The following is a 25,099-nucleotide window of genomic DNA, read 5'->3' as shown; positions in this document are numbered from 1 at the left end:
AGCAACTGTTTCATCAACTAAGCTTGCACATCCAAAGTAAGGGTTACACAGGAATGGAGCCTGACCCAAACACGGCCCCTGTGGAATATGGCTACAGCTGAGATTACTTGAGTTTAGTCATTTTTTGCTTCCGCGCCAGCAACAGCCGTGGCCGGAAGGCAATATGTTTTCTGATTGTCCAGTTCGGAGAATGAATCGGATGGATGGTCCCACTTGGACTTGAGGATGAACTGATTACATTGTGGTGGTCAAAGGTGATTGTGACCTCACGTCCGACCCACTCTTGTGAAACTTGTGAACTCTTCCTCAAATCTGGCACAAACGTCCACTTGAACTCAACGTTGCAGTGATTCGGTGGTCAAAAGTCATGGATTTGAACCGCAACATGTCCGGTTGGCAGAGACACACAACAGTGAGGTGGGGATTCTAGCTTCATTCGGCAGAGCGTACATCATCTTATCAAACACACACTCAAGCACTTTCAGAAATCCACACCTCACCAGCAGAAATGTTCCCATCACAAATTGGCGACAGACAGACCAACTTCTTCTTCTCTCCTTTCTCTCTGTCTCGCCTGGTTCAAATGTTTTTTTGCTAGAGTCTGCTGGTCTATGTTGGCAGTGATTGCGTGTGAAAACCTCCAGACAAGACAAAGCATGACGGCTCTAGAGTAAAGGCTTGGTTTCCATGGCGATGGCGCTTGCTGCAGGCAGCCTGTGAGAATTGGTCCTGATTGATTGGACTCGGTTGTTTAGGCTCGTAGGGTGTGTGTGATCGAGAGAGAGACGGTGCGCAAATCTGTTCGTACGTATGTTGCGTTAAACGTGCTGTTTAATGCATCGACGTGAACTCACATCTATCTCTCTCTCTCTCTCTCTTTCTGTCTGTCATCCCTCCATCCCTCTAACCCTCCATGAGTATACCTGTGTCTGTGTGTGTGCTGATAAAGGCTGCTAGGGTTTCAAGTCAGGTCCAGGACTGACGGACAGGCAGCTCTAGCAGTTTGGCGGCCTGCTGAGTCTTTTGGATAGCTCTTGGGCGGATACTGCAAGCTGGTTAAATCTCTACACCTCAGAGGTCCACATCGCTGGAGTTCAACATCAGCAACATCTCTCTGCACTGCGAGTCCATTTGACTTGATATTTTACTGCTGAACAATGACCGTAGAATGTTTAGAGATGACTCAAAGTAAATCATGTTAAATCAGGAGAAAATGTCCAAAGTTCCAATTAGACTTAGTGGACAATGAAAAAGAAGGAAAACATGTCGGGATGCCAAATCGCTCCCCCGTTCAGTCATTGGCTGTTCTTGTTTTTCCCTGCCGTGTGTGTGTGTGTGTGTCATGTGTCTGCTGTTTCACTAATATGAAAATGAAGTTTAATCTCAGTCAGAATGAATGAGTAAATCAACTTTAAGTCGTTCATATTCCTGTTATCCACTTTGTAAACGTACTAAAAAAGATTATGGAACACAGAGGCAGCAGAGTGGGATGACGCTTTTAACTTACAATAGTAAAAAAAAAATAATAAATTGATATAATTTTCATCTGCATCATCAAGCTGACCACAGCCTCTTCCCAGACTTCCTTGTGAGTGGCAGGAGAAAGTGTAATTAGTTTGCTTGTAGTGTCGCCACTAATAATAGCACCAAACATTCTCTTCAGACATTGCTGCAGAACAGGTCTCTCTGTGATGTGAAAAGATACCCATTTGTAGCAAGATGGAGAGTGCCTTTTCCCAATTCTCTGCCTTTTCCTGCAAATCACGAAATGGCCGTGCATCATTTTGTCTCCCACTTTGCTAATTTGGCAGATAATGGCTCCTATTTATGACCCAAGAAGCTTTTCTCCGTCAATTACTGTATTAGTCATAAAACCAGCTCCATCCCTCCTCTTACTCCCCCTCTCCCACACGACAACAAAAAGGAAGTGTAAATGGAGCTGTCTCATATTCACATATACCCACCTCCCACTTTCCACCACTCTATAATCACAGTGCCGGTGTTATCAGGTCCAACAGAGGTGGCGGCCAGTAGCAGGTGGTATCTGTATTAGCTTAACAAGCGTCTGTGTGCACAGTGTGAGGTTCCCCCCCCCCCCCCCTCGTGCTGGCCAATTGTGTTTTTTCTGGATCTATTCTATTCTCGGGGCCTTGTGAAGATAGCCGGGCCCCCATTGCTGGTTATTTTGGCTCGGGCCATGTTACCCCGCCAGGCAGATAAGGACGGGTCTTGTGTGCTTATCTGGGCAGTGCCGGACCGCCGTCTGTCTGAGGGAAGCTTTGGGGAATAAAGAGATACATAGGTAGAAAGGACAAATGGCCACTGCAGGCGCCATGTCCTTCCAATGTCATCTATGTTAACATAACGCACACTGTTTGATGGAGACTTTTACACAAGGTACCTTACAGCAAACGAATAGTGTACATTGTTAAAATAGGCGGCACCGGTGGGAATCCAACCTCTGTGCCGTGGGTTTATGTGCACAAGAAGCAGAGGAGGTTTTACAGTCATGGAGAATGGAATATATTGAATGGATTTACACTTTAAATTGTACATCTTTGACTTATTATCTACTTTTACGCAGTAGATCTACAGATGATTAAAGGGGCTAAAGGTAGCGTTATTACCAAAAATGATTCAGGTAATGATACAATTACTGTAAATAAAGAAGGCTGCCAGCTTCAAAATCAGATTGTATATAATACTTATTTCAGATGAAGTCAACTAGATAGTCCATCGCAAAGTTACTAACCCTAAACCTTACCACATCACATGTGTAGGGGAGAGCAGCACTACATGTTTTATGGGAAACATTTCTCAGCACGGTAGCACGAAAGAGTATCGACCACTGGACTGAAATATAGGGATTAACAGCATTGTTGCTCAAGTTCATTTTAGGTGATTTTAGCAGGGGACTGACATATGAAATTAATATGTTATATTGATACTGCACATTACAGAGGCGGTCCTTAAACAGGAAAGCCACATGTTTGATTCCCTACAACAGCCAGTGTGTGTCCACTGCTGTTGCCCATGATGTAGATCCTGAATCTACACACAATGCATGGGACGTTGTGAATGAGCCTGTAATAATAATAAGGTGTGGTCTATGCCATCACCCATTATTGGGACTTTTTTTTTAAGCACTTCAACCCTGATGCGACTCAACCTTTTCTAACCTGCAATTACTGACTACGCACCAAGGTTCAAATTCCAGAAAAGTGAAAGTCAATGGTAACTGCCAGCAGAATCCCAGAGGCACACAGCCGATGAAAATTGAAAAGAAAAAAAGAAAAAGGTTAATTACGCTCGTCAGAGTTCACACAACCACACACTGCATGCCTGTAGTAATTGCGCTATAGTAGACATTCATGGGCCATTTACCCAACCTGGGTTTATTGGAAGTTAAATAATGTTCATGACGTGGAAAAATATTAAACTGACTACCTGACTAGTGTAAAAAAAAGAATACATCAGAAAGAGCACGCAAGTGAGTGTGAGAGAGAGAGAGAGCCAGCAGACCTGAAACGGTACTTCTTTTATATAATTATGTGTCATTTTATGGTTTCCAGGAGAGTCGACGCCACTTTAATAGTCTGTGTGAAAAGGGACAACATAAGATAAATACCCACTGAACATATTGTGCAGAGATAACAGGAAGCCATGCATAGTTTAAAGGACAGTAGAGGTGATCATTTTTCAAAATGCACTCGGGCAGTATGTATGAAGTGTGTGAAAATCCTCTTCTATAAGGAGGTGTTAGAATTGTTGTGAAACTCGATGCAGAAGAAAGGAGAACACTTTTTAAAAGTTTCCGATTGATGATATATTCTACACGTTCTGTCCTGCCCTCCCGCTTTACATCATATATTCTAGTCCCTGGTCCTCCTGTCACCTCCTCTGCTCTTCTAGCTTTCTCTTTTCCACTGACCTCCCACCTCCTCCTCTCCGACAACCCCTATATTTGACTTTTTTTTTCTGGTAGCCCCCCCCAGCTTTCTTCAAACCTTCCCGAAGTCACGTTGAAAACAGTCGATTATGAGAAAATCCTGGATATGTCAGGAGTTAAATCCAGACTGACGTGCGGGCTGGTGCGTTCATTGTACATCTCCCTCATCCTGTGAAGCAAGAGGGAAGAAGAGGGAAGAAGGCGACTGGGTGGAAATGTCGAATGGTCCAAGGGAGAACGAATCAAAGAGCGCTGGCCTTCAGCAGAACCACTGCCACAGGCCTGCTCTGTGTAAATCCCTTCTCTGTCTCAACAGAGGGCACATTGTAACGGGAGGTCAACTGCAGAGGAGCTGTGTTGTGTAAAGCTGTGTTGTGCAGTTTCAGATTGGAAATTGAGATTGAAAAATGCTAAAAGGGACCATTGTTTTCAACGGACAAATAAAGGAGGCCCACTCCTTCACATGGGCAGTGGGCAGATCATCCCCCTACACAACCTCCATCATATATACGCCTGTAAAATATAGAGAAGATGATTTATGTTGGACTCTCCATCTTTAATTTGGTGGGTAATCTGTGACGTGTATAATCTTGGCAGAATGTCAGTTTTGTTCATGGTGCATTTAAACAATATGCAACAGGTTGAGAACAACCTCTTCAGCCAATGCTCCAATGCTGGACATGTTTGGAAGATCATCATTCCTTATGTCCAATTGTTATTAATATTGTTATTATCACTGCCATTACATGTCATTATCAAAACTGGGCTCTTGTAGATTAGATTATTCTTTTAGAATGAGGATTTAGAAAATCATCCTTCTATCTTAAATCGTCGGCTTATTTTTGAACAGATGCAGAGTCATATTTGAGGGAGCCAAGACATGTACTCTTTCATTTGACCATGAGAGGGCGAGGAATCAATATTTCCAACCAAAATGATTGCCAGCAGTGCTTTTGAAGTTGAAGAGTTTCATCCTTAAGCTCAGCATGTTGTCTCTCAGTGTCCAACACGCACAGCCAATCAGGATGATGTTTTATCACATGACCGTTCAATCCACAAATGCAATGAAGTTAGCACTTTAATTGAAATGCTGTGTGCAGAGTGGGAGTAATGCTTTTAATCCTGGCAGCGTAGTTAGTGTCACACTCTACCCCTAGAGCTGCTTATGCCCCAAATTATCCAAGTGGACAAAAATATAAGCAAGATAGAAATAACTCTATAGCTGCTGACCAGAGTCTGAAAAATCAAAACTACAGCATTTATTTTCGTTCATTTGACCACGGATAGCACATATTCTTGCTTTCAGTGATAATCTTGCAATCACAATCATCTAAAGTCGTAAAATCAAGGTTAAGTGTGTCTCACGCTTGTAAGCAGGGCAGAAACACATGTTGGTGTTTGTTGTGACGTGCGTCGGCACTCATCCTTTAGAAATCCTCTTCTACTCCAGCTGGTAGAGGACATTGTGAACACTGCCTTTGAGATTAACTAGCCGCCGACCGCTAGTTAAACCAGTTTGTGTATGCTGGTGTAATGTTTGCGTCAGGGATATTTGGCTTGTTAGTCGGGGGCGGTGAGATGAACTTTGCATGCGGTGCCTCCGCTTTCCTGAAGCAGTACACTCGCCCTTCTTCTTTTCATTTCCCTTGTCCTACACGATTTATTTTTGCCTCGTTCTCTCTAAATAGCCACTCTCTATCTCTCCTTACTCAATAATACATGCAGGAACTCTCCTTCATATGTGTTTAGTAGTGCCTGGAGACTGGTGTCGGCCTGTGGTCCCTTAATTATTAATTTGACGTTATGCGCTAGCCGTTTGATCATCCTCACATATCTGTATGATTCCAATTTAACGAGTTCCCCTGGAGGATCTGTTTCTTTTCTCTCTATTTCTATCAGGCTTGTTGTTTTGAACCCTCTGCAACCAAGACATGAGCGAAAAAATCTGCACCAAAGGCACCAACACGACTTGCTTTTTTTGATGGACAGTTGAAACAAAGGGTCTCAGTTCTATGCCTGCAAACATTTTGTCGTAGTCCAAGTGAGAATTGAACCAATTATTGTGGGTTTGTCAGCGAAATACTCTCTCAAACAGCAAAAGTCGAACTGTTTGAATAATTTAAAATAAAAACAAAACCCCACATGCGTTGCCTCATCTTCCTCGAGCCCTTTTCTTAGAGTTTGCTCCTGTGCTGATAATATTCATATTCCATTCTCCCTATGGAGAGATCTTTGAGCTGCTAACCATCAGCACCGTGGCACACGCTCGACATATAAATTCACAGCGTCATGATTTACACACAGCATTACACAGCACTGAAACTGCGGTACTAGATGAGGAAGGCCACTCGTCTTTATATCAACCTACGTGTGGTGCTGCAGGGGGTGATTCAGGTGGTCCAGTGGTTAAAAAAAGCAACCGGTGCGACTCTTGATTTGATGTCGATAGGTCGCTATGGATAGATGGTGAGCATGTCGGTCTGTTTGTTTGTCTGTCTATTTGTTTTGTGTCTCTCCAAAGCTGAACCCGGCTGTCTCCCATTACATATCCAAGACTTGGCTCTGCTGAAGAACAGTGTGTGTGGGTGCAGAGTGAGAATAAGATGCAGAGGAGCTCGGAGAGAGGAACGTGTGGGATTGCGTGACATTACAAAGGGGCGCACTCGTATCCGTGTGTCGAAATAGACATTTGGTCGTCTGCCTTTTCGGAAGTGTATTAACAACTGCGGTAGCGACAACTCGTCTCATGGCGTGTGCTAATGTCTTTCTCTCTCTTTCTGTCCGTCCTTGTCTCCCCCCCAGCAGCACCACGGTTCACTAAAATTCCCGTTGACCAGATTGGCGTCTCGGGGGGCGTGGTCTCCTTTGTGTGCCAGGCGACAGGCGACCCCAAGCCGAGGGTTAGCTGGAACAAGAAGGGCAAGAAGGTCAACTCCCAGCGTATAGAGGTGAGTCAACGAGCCCTGCTGATCGCCGCTGTACTCTACGGGTGAGGAGGGCAACTTCGTTGCCGCTGTCCCGTACCACGTCACTGAATTGTCATGCAACACTAAACGCTGCCCTGCACTACTTTTCACATTACAAGCACAGTCTCTTTTTGCAGTTAGTTTGCTTTCTACACCCACGGTTTTCACAAATAGTTTTCACGGACTGGCCTCTCTGATGTCTTGGCCATGTGTCGGTCCATCAGTGGCTGCAGTTGCCCAGTAACGCAATGCAGAGCCCTCCCATTCCTCCCTCTCTGTCCTCTTTGCACTTGACTGACTTTGTCTCAGTTGTCACTTTCTTGTTTCCAGCACTGGTTATTTTTCTGCAAACCGCCCTGTCTGTGTGAATGCATGTGTGTGTGTGTGTGTGTGTGTGTGTGTGTGTGTGTGTGCCTTATTCATGATGTTTGTTGTTCAGTTCTCGGCAGGCGTCCCAGATGGCATCTCTAAAAAGTCTTGATTGATGCTCAGTGTCTCTTAATTAAAAAGTTGCTTTCGTTAACGTCGGCGGCGCACAGAGATAGACATGCACACACTGCAGCATGAAGACAACCACAGGGGAGGGGGGGGGCTAAAAAAGCAAAAAAAAATAATGACAACAACATCAACGGGGGGAGCAGCAGCGTCTCAACAGAGGACAAAATTAAAAGTTGTGTTTGTTGTAAGTTCCTTTCTTCTGCATGCTAAGTGGGAAACAAAGCCAAGGGCGTGAAGGAGCCCGCCAGAACGGACGCTTCTCTTCCTCCGTTTAGCAGAAATGAAATAATGTACAAAGGGGTTTTGAAGTAGTTGTGATTCCCCCCCCCCCCCCGTTCTTCCCTCTCGACAGCCGCTTTGATATCGATCACGATGCCATGCTCCGCAGTGTTTTAAGCCTAATTAGTGGCTCAGCCCTGAGATGTGCAGCAGTGGAGCAGCAGGGCTGCTCACGACTTGCACTTGTATCTCAAAGTCATGCTTTGCTCACAGATCTCAGCACTGAACCCTTCGTTGAGATGGTGTAAGCTCCTCTAAGGAACGATTGATGTTGGACGAGGAGGCTTGCCGTGAGAATGGCCGACAGGCTGACCATCTTCTCGAACATTTCATCCAACGGAAATTAGACAAAAGAGAATCTGAGTGGCTATATTAAAGGGAAGGGGTAATTGGTTAAAAAACGCCCCCATTTCAATTCGAGCCTTGTGTTTCTGCTTCTTGCTGCAGGATACATGGCTGTTGATGTGATTTTCAGGACCTATTGTGTCAAAACTGCCGTTCTCTCAGCCACTGGCATCACATTTTGAAATATAGACACAATTAAAAGGTCCCTGTTAAAGTTGTGCTACTGTTTGTAATGAGGGAATTATTACATTTTTTTTGATTGATTAAATCAAAAGGTAAAAACTTTAATGGCAGATCCGGACTATTTCAGACGTACTTCATTGATCTTGCTGATGTCCAGTTCGGTAGAACACTGTAGATTTACATTTTCTTCGTCTTGCTGAAACTGCACTTTTCCATGTTTTTTGCTGCACTGGAATGATACATATCTTTAAAAACTCGGCGTACACAAACACATTCAACCAAAATGACACCACTACATTGTAGAATTGATGGAAAATGCCTTACGTTGCTCACCTGAGTATAGCCCACAAAGCATATAAATGTTTCTGTAATATTTGTTTTATCATAACGACCGCTTCTCTCTGGTCGATATTCTCGGCACATGGTGCGTGAGCGAGTTGCCTGATTTGGTTTTTAAGAAGCACTTTCAGCAACGGGCTTTACAGTGAACAAAGAGCATAATTACAGATGGAAAAGAGGAGATGCAAACAAAGACACGCAGAAATATTGGGCTGGGCTGGATTGTCAAATCAAATCAAGTTTTTATGGTTCCACATTTTACATAGCACAGCACACACAGTCCTCGTACTAGGAGCAGTGGGCAGCCACTTAACCCGTGCTACTTTAACTGTACCGTGCCGGGGAGCAGTCTGGGGGTTCAGTGCCTTGCTCAAGGGCACCTCGGCAGTGAGTGCCCTACCAAAGATATCTTCTTATAACTAACTTTCATATGTCTTTGGTTTTGGGTTTCTGACAAATTTTGACAAACTGACTTCTTTAACCTCGTTACATTTGAAACATAAAAACTCATCCTCCAAGAAAATAGCTTGATCTCGCGCTCTATGCTAATGCCAAGTTGAGTTCAAAACGGTGTAACTTAACCTTGTTGTTGCCTCTGCCCAACAGACCATTGAGTTTGACGAGGGTGCCGGTGCCGTCCTCAGAATCCAGCCTCTCCGAGCGCCACGTGACGAGAACATCTACGAATGCGTCGCTGAGAACAGCGAGGCAGAGGTTACTGTCAATGCCAAGCTGTCCATCATCCGAGGTGAGTCCTGCATTATGAAACAGAGTGCAGGGGGCTAACGACTAAATAAATCTTTAAAGTGGGCGTCCGTGAGCTCCTCGAGTTTTTTTATGATGACATCTTGCCTTGGAGTTTTTGCCAGTGAGCGAGGGCTGTACTTTGCCTGGAGTTTCTGTACTCTAGCACTTGTAAGCCATTTTGGCTTCAGCCGGAGAAGCTGTTCAGCTGGGTCATAAGTTGCAAACAAGACTCTTCTACTGATGTGATTTTATTAGATTTTGGCACAGACAAAGATTGTCTTCTTGTGCACTAATACTACTATATAAGCTCAATCATTTACACGAATCATCACTGGAGAAGCTTAATGAATACATGTGGAAATGTGGAGAATTATCTGTTCGAGCTTTTGTGCAGACGTGTGTCACGGCCTAAAATAGACTCGTACTCACAGCAAATGGACGGTGTGAAAGCTGTTCATCAAGGATCCATCAATGTAATGGAACTAATCAACTGTCCATTCATTGAAGAGCTGACCCTCTATTTGCCCATGATGAAAACCCATAAGATCCCTGAATGACAAAAAAAAATCACTCTCATACAATCAGGGCACAGTGGTGGACAGATGTGTTTGGACACAGATAAAAAGGTGTAAAATAACAGCGAAACTTTGAGGACATATTGTTAATCTGCTCCTACAGGTGCAAGTTTAGATTCAGCAAAGATATTATACCATTTGTTTAGCTCTGGCTTGCTTAGAGGACATAGAGGACGGTATCATCGGCAAGTAAGCATGTGGTCGCACACACTCCCGCTTTCTTCTCTGGCGTTCTACCTGTCTCTGCCTGTCTCACATAGACACACACACACACACACACACACACACACACACACACACACAATGCCTTCTCTTCTGTTCTCTCCTGCCGCCATCTGCCATGTTTCCAGGGCTGGATGAAGCTGAGCTATTGCTGGCTGGCTGGCAGCACACAAGCTAGGCCTTCTTGGCTGTCAAATCCACAGGCAGTGCGGTGGGGTGGGGTGTTGGACCAGGGATTGGAAGCCTGGCTCAGCATCCTGGGTTATTTATTGTTAGCAACAAACCCCCCACCCACCCTGGAAGCATGCTGCTGGGGTGCTTGGGGGGTGTGAGTGCCTCAGGTGCCCTTCAAAACTTGATGTAGGATTTGGATTGTGGTACTTAGAATTTGAAATGACATGTGCGTTCCCATTTCTACTCATGCCATACATGGATGTACATTGAGTGAGCAGGTATAGCAGTTTGGTGCTGTGCTTAAGGACCTCTGATTTCTAGGATCCTTGAATCTAAAATGTCCTTGCAGGATCATGTTTGTAGCTTTTATATGGCAGTACATGACCCAAAAGGAATCACGCTTTCAGCCTGCTCAAAACAATGACATTAAATCATGTTTATTAAACATATGCTATTCACAGTCAAAACCCAATTTATTCATGGAGAACTGTGAAAATCATGTCCGGAAAGTCCTTTACAAAGAAAGAGTGGACACATACAGACAGACTGGAAACAAGAAATTGAAAACAAAGAACAAGCAGAGCAAAGTTTAAACTACAAACCCAGGCTTGTCCACGTCAGTGTGTGCAGTTGTGTGAAAGAGCACAGGGCATAACCACAGGAGCAGGCGGAAAATCAAAAAAGTGAAAAGGAGGGGTGGGAGTGTGAGGACGGAGGTTGAAGGTGCGAGACGAGCAGCAGAGGTGGAGAGCAGTACGTTCTCTCTGTTTTCCATGCTTAATGAGGTTGGCTCCCCCTGCTTTAACCCATTAGGAAGGAGATAGGAAAAGATATAGAGAGAAAAATAGAAAATATGGGAGAAGAGACGATTTAATTCATCGGTAGAAAGTGAGAAAACGATTGAGGATGAATTTAGCGAGAAAATGCAAGTAGTGATGTAAGTAGAGCAAACCAGAGGGAAAAATAGGTGAAAACAAAAGAGAAGCGTTGGCCAAAGATGAAGGGAGACAAAAGGGGGGGGGGGGGTGCTGTGTAGAACAGGTGAGGAGGACAATAGTAGAACCTGGGTTCTTGGAACAGGGGCAAAGGATTATGGGATATGGGACAAGGCACAAGGGACACATCCACAGTAAACAGAGGAGTCAAAAAATGAGGCAAACAGAGGCAAACAGAGGCAAAACAGAGGCAAAAAATGGGTCACCGCGATGGCTGACTTGGCCAGAAAGCCATGGCACGCATTTGTGAGGAAATACAGCCCAACGCACACACGCTCCCAGGAACAAATCGAATTACATCAATTTAAACCAACATGCATGGCTTATATACGACAATCACTGTGTTTACATGGACATGAAAAATGAATTCATGAGGCTTATCCCAGGTATGATCACATTGTGGATTGAATATTTACACGAGCACAGAGTAATTGGGTGATTCATATCCCCCGTATAAATGATACATCGTAGTATCCCAGTTCCTAATTGCTGCGTTTTATTTGCGCAGGCGCTGTGATGTTTACAAAAACAAACCAGAGATGAGAGCGACTAAACACGATGCAGTACATTTACTACCACTTGACAATTTAATTGCTTATTTCTTCTTCGCTACTATTGCCCAAAGAACTGAAAAAGCTCAGCCTCTTTTTAGTGTTTTTCTTTCGTCGCTCCAGAAGTGAGGCGTTTTTTTGCTGTCGCCATTGTTTGTGTTTCTGTTGCATCACTTGGCTGAAGCGGCCCCTGCACAGGTAGTCGTTGGCGCTCAATAAGCGGAATTAGGTGCATACATGCAACAGTATCGCGGTTTCCTTTCTCCAGCTGAGGTTTCTCGTATACAGGATAAGGGCGTATCCAGGTTTCTTAAAACAAGATAGGATTTTTACATGTGCAAACACATCAACGGGATACTCAAAAAAAACAATCATAAATAATTGAATGTCGACAAACTCACTGTAATGCTTGTACACACTTATTATCAAACGTTCAGGAAACTCCCATAACCCATCAATGATCATGAGTACTTACTAGGGGTGGGAATCGCCAGAGATCTCGCGATACGATATTATCGCGATACTTGGGTCACGATACGATATTATCACGATACTTCGATATTATCACGATACTGCAATATGATCACGATACTTTCACGATACTGCGATATTATCACGATACTTTCACGATACTGCGATATTATCACGATACTTTCACGATACTGCGATATTCTGAGTATTGTGATTGCGATTTATTACTTTTTTCAACTTCAAATTATGTCCCCAATGGGAAACTGTGTCAACAACATGTTTTATCTGAGTTCTTTCTCTGATGTCTCCATCTTTGTTTCGACCACCTTCCTACCAATCACACATGCAGACCCGGCACCTCTGCTGACCTCACCAGAAAGCAACTCAGCACCATCTAGTGGACTGAAAAAGCAATTGATTTGATTATATATATTTTTAACAGTTGATATAATACAATATCGATACTTGGGGTCCGTGTATCGATATAATATCGCCACGCAAAATATCGCGATACTATGCTGTATACATTTTTTCCCTAATACTTACATGGTCCATATGTATATACTGTATGTGTAGTCCCTGTTCAGTAGCACATATACACACAGAAGCGTGCAGTCCACCGTTTTTTTTTTTGTCATTGCGCAAAAATAATTGAATATGAAAATGAACACATGTATACTTCAATGCTTGGCAGCACTGATAGAGATATGCGCACATACAGCAAAGATACGCACAGATACCGTCGATGTGCATGCACATCCCCGCCTTCAACACTCAATGCGCTGACGCTAACTTCCGTTTACAACAACATGTACACAGTGCAGGATACAGACATTCTGTTGTGTGTGTGTGTGTGTATGTGCGTGGATGTTGTTTGTTGGTGGCAATGGAAGGGTGCCTTTAGAATCGACTGTGACACCTCCTTGCTCCACTGCCTCAGCTGAATACCGAAGATGGGGACCATCTGGCTCCACTAAGACTTGCACACAGTCCTCTGGGAGTCCTTGGCGAGGGACTGACAAGCGTATGAAGCACACTCTTGAGATCTGACTCAACTTGCAGCTTGCTGTGTTTATTTTGTCTTTTTCATGGGAACATTCTTTTGCTGTTTTTTTTGTGTGTTTTAGAATGTCAAAAGGACGGCAAAGTTGCCACTGGGATAATGTCAGCTCATGCTGTTGTGGGGAGATGACGGGGAGTCATCTCGCTTTGTGTGGCTGTATTTCACACCGCGGCAGTCTTTAGTTCTGTGATTACTGTTTGATATTGATTCCTCCCCCCCCCATGACATCCCAATGAGCAAAAACTGTGATTTGCCTGATATTCTTTTTTCTTTTGCTGAAGAAGTTGTGAATGTGATGTTTTTATGCGTGTGCTTGGAAAACCCACCGTTCAGATCAAAGTAAGGTTTTAAACATTTAATAACCATGTCAGCTGATTTAAACCTCAGTGATGAAACCGTGGATCTGCAGTTTTTCCTATGAAGTGACAGTCTGCTCTGTGCTGTTTGAACCATCAGACTCTCCTCTGACACACTGACACACACACACACACACACACACTCAGATCAGTTCCCTGGTTTGGCTTTAAATGAGTGCCAAGCCGAGCCATGAACTACATTTTTTTTGCCGTGCACCTGTGTGCACACGCCCACACACACAGTCCCGCTCACATCTTTGCTTATTTTCTTTTGCCACTCCCGACCAGGTGGAACCGATCAAACGTTCTCTGCTCCTCATCGCTCATTTACTCTCTCGCACAACTCTCCAATCGTCTTGCTTCTGGTTGTCAACCACAGCACTGATTTAGTTCATATATATTTTAAGTGGTCCTTTAGCTTCGCCTCCAACCCCTCCTAACTTCACCCCTCCTCTTCTTTGTCTGGCGAAAGCTTCTTTTCGAGGATTATTTGTTCTAAGGTAGAGTAGACATGGCTAAATGTCAGATGGGCAACATTTACATATAAAACCAAACACCTGCCAGGGCGGATGCAATCTCATCCACACCAGACTTTGATCTCGGCTTTCAGTTTACAAATGTTGGCGAAGAGAATAGGACACCGTGTCCATTTGGATTCAGCCGTGTTAACAGGAAATGTATACCAACTTCACGGTTTATTATGTCGTTTGTACAAGTGGAGTTTTGTTTTCAAGCTGCATGTGCCACTTCAATTGCGGGTTTTAAATTGACTGACGACTCCGCCCATGCCACCCAGTGCCGGTATGTTCGGGTATTACAGAGGGAGTTGGGGCGTGGCATGCATACTGTTTGATCAGGCTGCTAAATGGCCGCTCTCTTGTGAAGGAGCGGGTAATGACGAGTTTTAATGGGCTTCTGGATCCTGATTCATGAACAGTCTGTGCACAGATGAAGGCCAGTGAATTCTAGACACCTCTTTTCACGGGAGAAGGGGTGAGAAGAAAGGGGGGGGGGTTAAAGGGAGGTGGGAGGCAGACGGAGGTGCAATGATGAGATGGAACAAAAGTGTGCGGCAGCAAGAGGGAGGAAGAACTGGAGTGAAAGTTAAAGGGACGGAGACCAATCAACCTTTCAGCCAGTACTGGCTCCGGGCCAAGCCTTAAGACATTCTATTTCCTGTCTCCACCTTGGCTTTCTGTTCTCCATCTCTCTCTCTCTCTCTCTCTCTCTCTCTCTCTCTCTCCCCCACGATATCTGTTCCATTATGTTATTGACTATCTCCTTTATCTCCCTCTTGCCCAGTCCTTCTCTTCTTTCCGTCTCTACCAATCTTCTTTCTTTGTATTTCACTGGTTATGTGAGAGAGAAAGTACAGCCTGCTGGAGTGGACAGCAGGCTGGAGGGTGATGTATGTAATCACTAGTGTGCATGTGTGTGATACAGCCATTTATCAAGTGGATTATAAACAACCTGCAGAAAAGAAAAAAACATTCAGATGTATTTAAGAAATGCAGTTTGTCACAACACTGCAGACCAGCCTGCAGAGGGCTTTAAGTCCCTCGAGTCCTGTTGTAGACAAAAAACATATTTTACCTAAAACGCTTTTGAAAATCTGACAAAAATTAATCAACATTTGCTTTGAAATCCTTGGATGCTACCTCAGCTAAAATGAGCAATACTAAGGAGAAGATGGAGAGAGGAGGAGGACAGAAAGGGAGAGACAGAGGTTGGAAAAGGTCAGCCTCACATAACATTCGGTTACGTTAAGAACGCTTCTCATCTTTACAGCTTTTATTGTGCTTATGTTTGCAATCAGAGTTAAGGAAGAGTGGGATTCCTCCATGCGTGTGTGATGCAATCCCATTTCAAAATTGTTTCAGATTTTAAAAGTCTGAGCCCGGCCTACGACAGACAGGAAGAGACGAGATGACAAGAAGAGAGAAAAATAGAGAAAACTTCTCCTTGCTGTTCATTTCATCAGTATTCCCAGTGCGTATCTAACAAGCACCAGCACAAATACACATTTAGGTTCGTGAAATATTCCCTCTGAGTCCATTCGTGACCCCTTTGGGTTTTGTAACCTCTTAAAACTACATTTTTTACATTTTCTCACAAATATATGGGTTGTTAAAAAGTAAACTCTTCTCTCCTGAAACTTGCTTTTTGCAAATGCATGTTTTTCAGCTTTTGACATTTACATTTTTCTTTTGCATTGATTTGTCCGGGGTTCGTTTTTCTTCTGGCTTTTCTCTTTGTAGTGCTGATGCTCTGCTGATTCGGTGTCGGAGGGTTGAATGCTTATTTTAGTTGGTGTTCAGAGGAAGAGGAGAGTCCAGGGCATCAGTCAGGCTGGATGAAAAATGAATAAGACACATAGTGAAACATGAGCAGGAGTGTGCATGTGTATGAGAGACAGAGTTAGTTGTGTGACTGTGTGTTTGTGGTGTGTTTAAGTCTTTTTCTGCGTGTGTGTGTGTGTGTGTGTGTGTGTGTGGGCTCTGTGTGTGGGAAATAAGGAGAGGCAAGAGAGAGAGAGAGAGCCAGCAGGCAGGCAATGGCTACCCTGTAATGAGACAGTGAAGAATAAGCTTGGCAGTATCAGCAACAGATCTGGCTGTTCTTCCTCTTCCTTACCGCCTGCCTCTGAGGTGATCTTTGCCCCCTTCCACTAGTCTCATACACCTACAGCAAGAGCAAGACAGATAGGGGAGGGGGAGGGGAAATGCAGAAAAGAGTGGCAGGAAGGTGAGTCGAAAAGCAAAGAGGTAGAAGGAGGAAAACACGAGACATGCTGGAATAAAGAGGAAGAAATTGGTACCGTTCCTATTTGCTTATTGCACTTGTGTTGTGCTTACTGAGTTCAAGGCAATGAGTCAGTGGTCTCTAGACATGTCAGAAGAATTTTGAAGACGAGTGAAAAGAAAGAAGACATGACTCTGAGACCCAAACATACCTCACACGACTGAGTCCATGCTGAGCTGATGCGATGTACTCTCTCAGTTGTTTTTGCCAACTGCTTATCTCTGGCTTGTCCCTGACAAACAAGTCAATTCTCATTGCCACTCACCGCCTCCACCAGTAAATAATACATCTGAGTAGCACCCATGAGTGCAGGTTACCGGCTCACAGTAAACCCATTCTTGCATGATGCACCTTTTTTTTCTCTTGCAAATGTTAACCGTATGCTCTCCTTTTGCGTAACATCACGGTCACATCAAAACAACTATTTTTGTTCCTTTTTGTTTTGTTTTGTTCTTGTTCTCTTACATTTGATGAGGATTATGTCTTGACGTGATCATGATGAATGGTGCTTTTGAGGTTCTACTCCGGTCTTTGTCGGGATTCTCTAGCTGTTATTGGTGTATAGTAGAGGGCAGGCTTGGCACAAACAACAAAAAGATCGGCGGATGTTGACCAAATGTAGGGCCCTCATGCCCTAGATCTCTCATTAAGGCTTACAGCGTTGTTTGTTTCTTCCTTAGAAGTATTTCTTTGCTGTCCTTCATCGACTCTGACACATCCTTTCTACTCGTGGAAGATCTCCCGACACACCTTTGACCCTTTTTCTCCCCCTGTTCCCCTTCATACCGCCATATTGGCATTTGTATGCCTGCCAGACTATTGGCAGCCTTCTATCTTTCCTATCTATCTATCTTAGCCTTTCTGTCTTTCTCTCAGCTAGAACAAAGTTTGCTCCAGAGGAAATTCACTCAGATGCGAGTTTATGGCCTCGGAATCCTTTGATCCTCGGAACCTGTAATGCAGTAATCATGTGTGATTGAAGGATGAAGAAGGGGGACACAAGCTGAGCGGTAGCAAGAAAGATAAAGGTGAAAGAGGGAGAGAGAAAGATATGGTGCTGATGGAGCGGGATAAGTGGAAGAAGCTTTCCTCTAGCCAGGGTTGGCTGGCTCCTGAACCTTTGCCATCAATTTCATATAATTCCTGCTCAAGTAGAGTGACCTTGGCCAGCCTAGGCATCTGGCCACAGCCAATATAAGACACTAGGGTAGAGTAAAAAGGCAAACAAAATGGAAGAGATGAAGTGGCAAGGAGACGGCGAGCAAGGGGCAAGCGAAATAGGAGTAAGGGTCTGGCTGATTTGTTTCCTTTTGGCTCGAGAGTTTAGATGAATAGATCCTTTGTCACAGCAATGAGTTGGCCAGGAGACTAAATTGAAAAATCTGGATCTCCGGGACACTTGTACAACGATAAGCACTCACAGGGCTGATTGTCCTGGTGCCTCGCCCTGTGCCAGTAGATACCCTTATGTTTCCAACCATATCTAGTCATTTTCCTTAATGAGATACAATGAGATTTTTATATTCAGCCATAGCCACCTTCAATGTGTACAGTCCCAAATATGACGAATGCCACTTCATCTGATGGCTGTAAATTCAAATAAAATTTCAAAGGGCTTTACTGACATGATGTAACACTCTACATAGCCAAAGCATAGATACATGTTCAAATCAATACAATAAACTTAAATCCATAAAGTCCTACAAATCAAAAGTTGGTTGGGACAATACCAACAGGAAACCAAGCAGAAGTAACAAACAGCCAACAGCATTAACAATGTATGGCTGATGTTCATGTTCACTCCCTGTCCTTTCACAGCTCTTAGTGTACTCCTCCGAGAGCTTCAGAGCATGTTGGGTTCTTACATTAAAAAAAAGATATATATTTCACTTGTGTTTTTATATTTCTCACATTTGGGAGAGAAGTGTAAAGCTCTGTGTGTATATATAATAATTGAAATTCAATGTAATTGAATCACAATGTGTTTAATTGATTTCCTGTCTCCACTCAAATAATTAAAATAAAATTCATTGTTACATGTCCAAAATAATCAAAATCTATATGTAAGTCAACTGTGATTGCAATTATTATTAAGATTTCTTGCATCATGTTGTTCAATATTTATATATATGTATATATATAAAATAAAAATACCAATATTCATAACAAATACATTTTGGAACAGTACATATTTAAAATATAAGATGAGCATGTGGAATCTAATAAAAACTCAATATCATTGCAATAATAATATGCAGCTACCAAATCACCAACCCATTCTACGAGAATAGGTGCTCCACACTTAAGCATGAAATGAGAGTTGGGAGAAAGAGGTGGTTCCTGTGGAAACAGTGTGACTGATGACCCTTGGAGTGGTCCAACTCATGCATAAAGAGGAGCACGGGGATATGGCCTGGACCACCAGCTGCTTGCATACGCATGAGCCACCAGCCCAGGTGACTGAAGTTGTACAACGCGGAGGTCATGCTGTGGGCCCTGCAGGATTGGCAGAGTTGAAAAGACTTAGAGTCCTGCATGCTTCACAAGTGCCGTGCCTACGCTTCCTGCGCTCAAAGTTGGATGGCAAGCTTAACCGCATTAGTATTAGTGTCTGTGTGAATGGGCGGTGTAGATTTTTGTTTTCCTTTCGTACACTATGACCTGGATGTGGGTTCTCTGGTGAAGGCCCACGTCCTTTGTGACCCGCATTGCCATGCCTGCGTTTCATTGCTGCCCCTCATATTCATGAGTGTTGATCTGCACACCAAAGGTGCCTCTAAATGTGTCTCTAGTAGCTTAGTGTACTGAGCTAATGGCCCACCCCGACAATTACCTCACCCCAGCCCCACACACTCATATGTATATATATATATATGTGTGTGTGTGTGTGTGTGTGTATGTATATGCAGGAGAATAAAGCTGAGCTGTTCCTGTGATTGAATGAGATGACATGCATTCTCTCGAACAATTCAACAACAGAATTGTACAGCAGCATTGCCGCCCACACCGTGTGTTAATCTGACGTCAGATTTCAAGGTGCCCACTGCTGCACACATAAACACACACTCACACACTCAAAGCCACCCACCCCTAAACCAGACCTGACTGGTTGACGTTTCTTTTCGATGAGGCATTTCCTTTAATGGCCCCGGCCTCATCCCCTGTCTCCCCTGGAGTTCTCCTGTCTCACCCCAGACGAGCGAGCGAGCGAGAGAGAGAGAGAGAGAGAGAGAGAGAGAGAGAGAGAGAGAGAGAGAGAGAGCTCAACCGGGTAAACAGAATATTTTCTTTACCTTTTATGTTGTTTTTTGTTCCACCTCTTCTTCTTGCGAGCAGAGAATCCTCTCAGCTGTCCTCAACAATTACTTGTCTCTCTTGTCTCTGCTGTGTCTATCACGGTGGCTCACCACATCAGGCAATGGCCTGTGTTTTATCTTTTACCATTGAAGACTAGACCCGGCTTCCAGCAGTTCAATTCACGGGGCAAAGACAGCGTTAAAAACACATTAAAAAAAATAAAAAATAAATAAATAAATTTGTTGCACGTTCGGTCATTAAAACGCTTGAAAATGTGTGGAACAGTTTTCACTGCAGCTTCTTTCGGTTCACGAGTTTTAATGAAAGTAATATGTTGATATCATTCAAATCTTAAATCTTCATTCAAGATTTCATATTTTTGCTTCCAATTGTATACTGTGAGTTTTGAACTGCTCACCAATGAGACTCAGGCCAGTATCTCTATCTTAATAGGTACATGCGATGCATGAGTCCAATTGGGCAATGGTGGCCTAAAGGTGAGAGAAGCAAGCTTGGTGACCGCAAGATTGTCAGATCAATCCCCCAGACCCCAGATAAATACCGTAACCCCATCTGCTCTCGTGGAGCTGCTCATTGGCCAGCAGACCAGCGGATCAGACTGTTGTTGTACTGGACAGCGTCCAGGTTTCAGTGTACTGGACAGCGTCCAGGTTTCAGTGTACTGGACAGCGTCCAGTTGTGAATGTGTAACTGTGTGAATGGGATCGGGGCATTCCTGTAAAAGAGCTCTCAGTGAAATAAAAATGAAAAAAAAAGATTCACTTTCAGAAACACTGACTGCAGCAGCAGTGTGTTTATTTGAAAATATACTACCCAAGTGGTGTGTTGGTTTATACGGACTGGGCCTTTCAATCTAAAAACAAAAATATACAAATGACAAAAGATTAAACATGGTTTAATTCCAAGCAGAACGAATGTATTATCTCCTTTAGTCTTGAACAGCAGGATGTTATCAGTTTATGATTTCTGTCTTTGTGTTATCTATAAACAAGCTTTTCTTTTCTTGGTTTGGTTCCTGGTGTTTACCATCAATTCCTCTCTTCTTCCCATTCTTTTCGCTTTTGACATTTGACAAAACTGTGGTCGTAACTGCTGCTTGTGCTGGTTGTCGCCATTTGTTCCCTAGACTATCCCCCTCATGGCTTCTATCACTGTCTTTCTTATGTTGGCAAGCTGTCTGCTTGTTAGCTCAGCGGCGCTTTATGAATGTGGCCTAATATGGGCTCATAATTGGAGGTGGTGTGGAAAGTATTTGCAAATCGCCAACAGTTAGAACTGTCAGTGCAGTCACTTTGAATGCCAGACTAAAGTTCTTGTCACTCACATATTTACATCTTCCCAGTGTAGCTACTTAAAACAGGGTTACATTTCAGAGATTTGGATGTAAATGTTTCCCTTGGTGGCTGGATGTGCTAGGTGTGGAGAATACCAATGGGATATCGGACGTCTTCCTGGGAACAGAGCACGGGGGTAGAGGTTGAGTGCTTGCTGTATAATAACCATTATTCAGCTGAGATGGCTATCCAGAGAGGGCTATCGGTGCTGGGGCCAGAGACACTGTGATTAGATTTCCCCTGTGTTGCTATTCTTCTCCGTCGCTGGATCTTTCTTTGTCACTGTTCCTCTGTCTGTCGCTGTGTATTTCTCAAAACAATCCAGATGGCTATAGAATTCGGGGAATTCTATAGCAGAAAGAAACAGATTGAGCTCTTTCACAACATAAGGAATACAAGTATATGGTCTTGAACAAAACATAGTGTTGCAGATAGTTTGGAAACATTTACTTGGGAACCATCTAGACTCAGATATGTGGTCCACATGTGTGACTAAACTAGTATGGGGACAATTGCAGGAACGTTGGGGCCTTATGCTGATTTAGGCCTCAACCAACTTCTAATTAGTGATTTACACGCATACATGTAAATGTATTCACGTCAATCCAGTCTATATATATCTATATCTATATATATATAGATATAGATATATATATCTATATATATATCAAATATAGCATTTGCCAATATATACACCTATAGACCTGCACCTCTAGAAAATAGACTGTCCAGAATACAGTTGTTCCCCAGCTTTCCTACAGATCTTCCCTCTTAACACACTCTTACTCCTCTCTGTTCTCTGTGATGTGAACACTTCTGGCTGTGTTGTGGGTGCAGAGCAAATGAAACTGTATTGTCTGTATAGCCAGCAGCTGGGACTGCCCATTAGTTAAACATCTAGTTATGTCTCTGAACGTCTCTCTCTCTCTCTCTCTCTCTCTCTCGCTCTCTCTCTCTCCCTCTGTAGCTTTCAATCCTAAACTCTCTTTTCTTTTGCCCGCTCACCCCGTCTCTCCCCCAGCGGTCCCTCTGTGGTATCAATGCACAGACCTGCTTAAAGCCTGTGTCTCTATGCTGTGGCGCTGGGTAATCAGTTAACCTGATTAAGCTGCTGATGAAATTAAATCATTTCAGTAAGTGAAAATAATAATATGAGTAATGGGTGCGGGGGATGGTGGAGCACCCCAATGCATTGGCTCACAACAGGTGCCTTTGAAGCCACTGTATCACACATTTTTACATCACATAAAAAAGAATGACATGTGCGGTACGATAAAATGAAATCTTATCTTGACCGACACTCAGACTTACACTCCCAGGCAATGTTCCCTCTAATTTTTCATGTGTCTGGGCATACACACAAGCTCCCTGAGCACACTGAGGACCACTGTGAGCAACATCAGATGTGCACGCTGTGGCCACACACCAGTATCACACCTGTTCAAAACCTTGGATCATAGCAAGTTACATGGCTTATTAAAAGAATCAAATTACAGCAGCAATTTTCACTAGTTTACTTTTAATATAAGTGATTTGACAAACTTTAAAGGAAAAAGACAAAAATCTTGTTGTTCATGAGATGTGTAGTATGTTTTATGTGAGAGTCTTGCTTTGGCCATGGGAAGAGTCCTGCTTTGGCCTGTGTGAGGTCCTGTTGTGGCCTGTGTGAGGGTCCTGTTCTGGAAGAAATGATACATATACACCTTTCAGACATAACATTTTGTTCACATTAAAACATTCACATTTTGCACAATGACGTGTGCTGTAGCTTGTGATACAGTGTAAATTCCTGTAACTCTGTCTGTAAAATATGTAATTACTCAGTTTTTTATTATCATTTCTACTACCCATAAATGATCTAGTAGTAACATAATTTAATGATTAATATCCATAAGTAAAAAATCTTAATAAATGTCACGAGAATATGCACAAATCTGACTTAAATTTTACCTTATTTTTCACGTCTGTCCTTCTCACTTCTCCAATGGTTGTACACTTTGTCCAGGTTGATGGATTCGTCTGCTTCTTGCTTTGACTTTATGCGCATCAGCTGGTCCAAATGTGCCACTTCAAGACGATTTCTGGATGCTGTTTTGATTTTATTTTTAGTTTTTTCTGCTGAATGTGACGCTTGAGGTAGTCCAACTTCCATTCAGTCCACATTTTTCCCTCGGAAAACTCATTTGCTACTTTAGCTTCGCTGCATGTTTTGCAGAGTAGACCCTTCCCCCTCGAAAAAGAAAAAATCTCACCCAGTTTCACCGCTTGTTCTTCTATTTGAACATACTCCGACAGCCATTCCATCTTAAAAGAACCACATTTCTTTTTTCCAATGGCTTGGTGAGTGGATGTGTCGCTGCCCGTTCGTTTCGCCATGATAAGGGGTTAGCATTTGCGTCTCGTAACTCCGCCGCACTGTTGTTAGCTAGCTAACCTGCACGGCGCGAATGGGCAGGGCAATAGTGTCAATGCTATGATTGGCTGCGTAGCGTAAGTGAACCGAATCGTATCATTGGCTGGACACCTGTCACTCACTGAGTTACGTTGCAAAATAGTACAGAAAACAAAATTATTATTATTATTATTATTATTGGTTTAATTGATTAGATAAGATTAGGACTAATATTAGATATTAATTAATACGTTTATGTTGAATTTTATTTTATGCGCTGCATAGATTTTCTTGTGCGCTGAGAATGTGCGAGCAGTGCGCGATTGCTCAAGCGCGCAGCTTAGAGGGAACATTGCTCCCAGGGTTAGCGATTCAGTTGCCTGTGCACCTTACACTGTAGAGCAGAGCACCAACACACTGGGGTTAAGTGGCACGTGTAATACTATTTAGCAAATTGGGTAAAGCATATTAACAGCATTTCAAAAGTCGGAGGTCTTATTCTCTGTGTCAGTCAGTGGGTGGAGAAAAGCGCTGCGGTTAAGTGCTCACTGAGTAGAGATTAAGTTGGGCGCGCTATTCATGGCACTGTAAAGTACCTTTCATGACAAAGTATTGCATTGTATTTGCAACAGATGGTGAATAGTTAATTATGCCGTTTAGCACAGCAATAGGAGTTCCAAGGTTGTACTTAAAATTTTCACCATTCATCAGTACACTGTATTTTGGGAAAAGTGCCCACTAAATGTGGTATTTGATCACACAGCCCTTTTGTACAGAGCTGTATGACCCCCTACATACAGTTATAACTATACCAGGCAAATAGTTTTGGTTTGATAGCAGTAATTCACTTGGAATAGGATTAGGCAGGAGAGTTAAATGAGTCTAAAGGGCAGACCTTTTAAGAGGGCCACACTTAGCATGATAGAAAACAGGATGCAACAGCAGGCATGAGTCCGCAGATTAACAGCCGGGCAGCGGCTATGCTAACCAGAGGCTGATTAAAGGCTTTGCACCTGTCACTTGTAATGATATTAAATGGTGAAGTGCAGTTAAAGACAATTATGGATAATGATGGCACTCAAGCCAACCCAAAAAGAGAATGACACAAATCTAAATCCAGAAAAGGTCAACTGGAGCCTGTAGGTTTAGCGTTGGAGTCATGCTGAGCCAGCCAGCTGTTGCATGGAGTGGACATGTAGTGCTTGCCATCACAGTAACCCAAGGCTACTGTTTGTCCCCTTGCAAGATTTGAAAGCCTTCTTTCAATGACATATGCATAGAGCAAGTTGCGATGTTTGAAACTTGTCCAAATCGGTTGAATAGTTCTTCAATGTTGTGAACATGTTTTCTGCAGATTAATACTTTTTCATCGGATTACCTACTAAATGGTTTCTGTTGTGTCTTTGCGCGGCCTTTGTCATTGCTGCCTAAGTGCTATGATCACAGCAGTGTAGAGGACCAAACTGAGCTGCCCAAATGCCAATCATCAGCATATGCTGACAAGTTTGCGAACACTGACCAATTTCCAAGTCAATGGGAT

General features: G+C 43.3%; 1 protein-coding gene across 1 annotated transcript in view; it reads left to right on the top strand.

Moving 5' to 3' along the window:
- The window catches only part of ptprsa (protein tyrosine phosphatase receptor type Sa), a 165,063-nt gene that overhangs the window by 44,643 nt on the left and 95,321 nt on the right, over nt 1-25,099 (top strand). The window contains exons 3-4 of the mRNA XM_079266720.1: nt 6,752-6,897; nt 9,166-9,307. Coding sequence (XP_079122846.1) covers nt 6,752-6,897; nt 9,166-9,307 — 288 coding nt within the window. The remainder of the gene's footprint in view (nt 1-6,751; nt 6,898-9,165; nt 9,308-25,099) is intronic.

The sequence above is a fragment of the Melanostigma gelatinosum genome, assembly GCF_949748355.1.
Source record: "Melanostigma gelatinosum genome assembly, chromosome: 4".
NCBI classification, from domain to species: domain Eukaryota; kingdom Metazoa; phylum Chordata; class Actinopteri; order Perciformes; family Zoarcidae; genus Melanostigma; species Melanostigma gelatinosum.
Note: the sequence above shows the minus strand (reverse complement) of the source record. Positions and strands in the feature narration are given on the sequence as shown.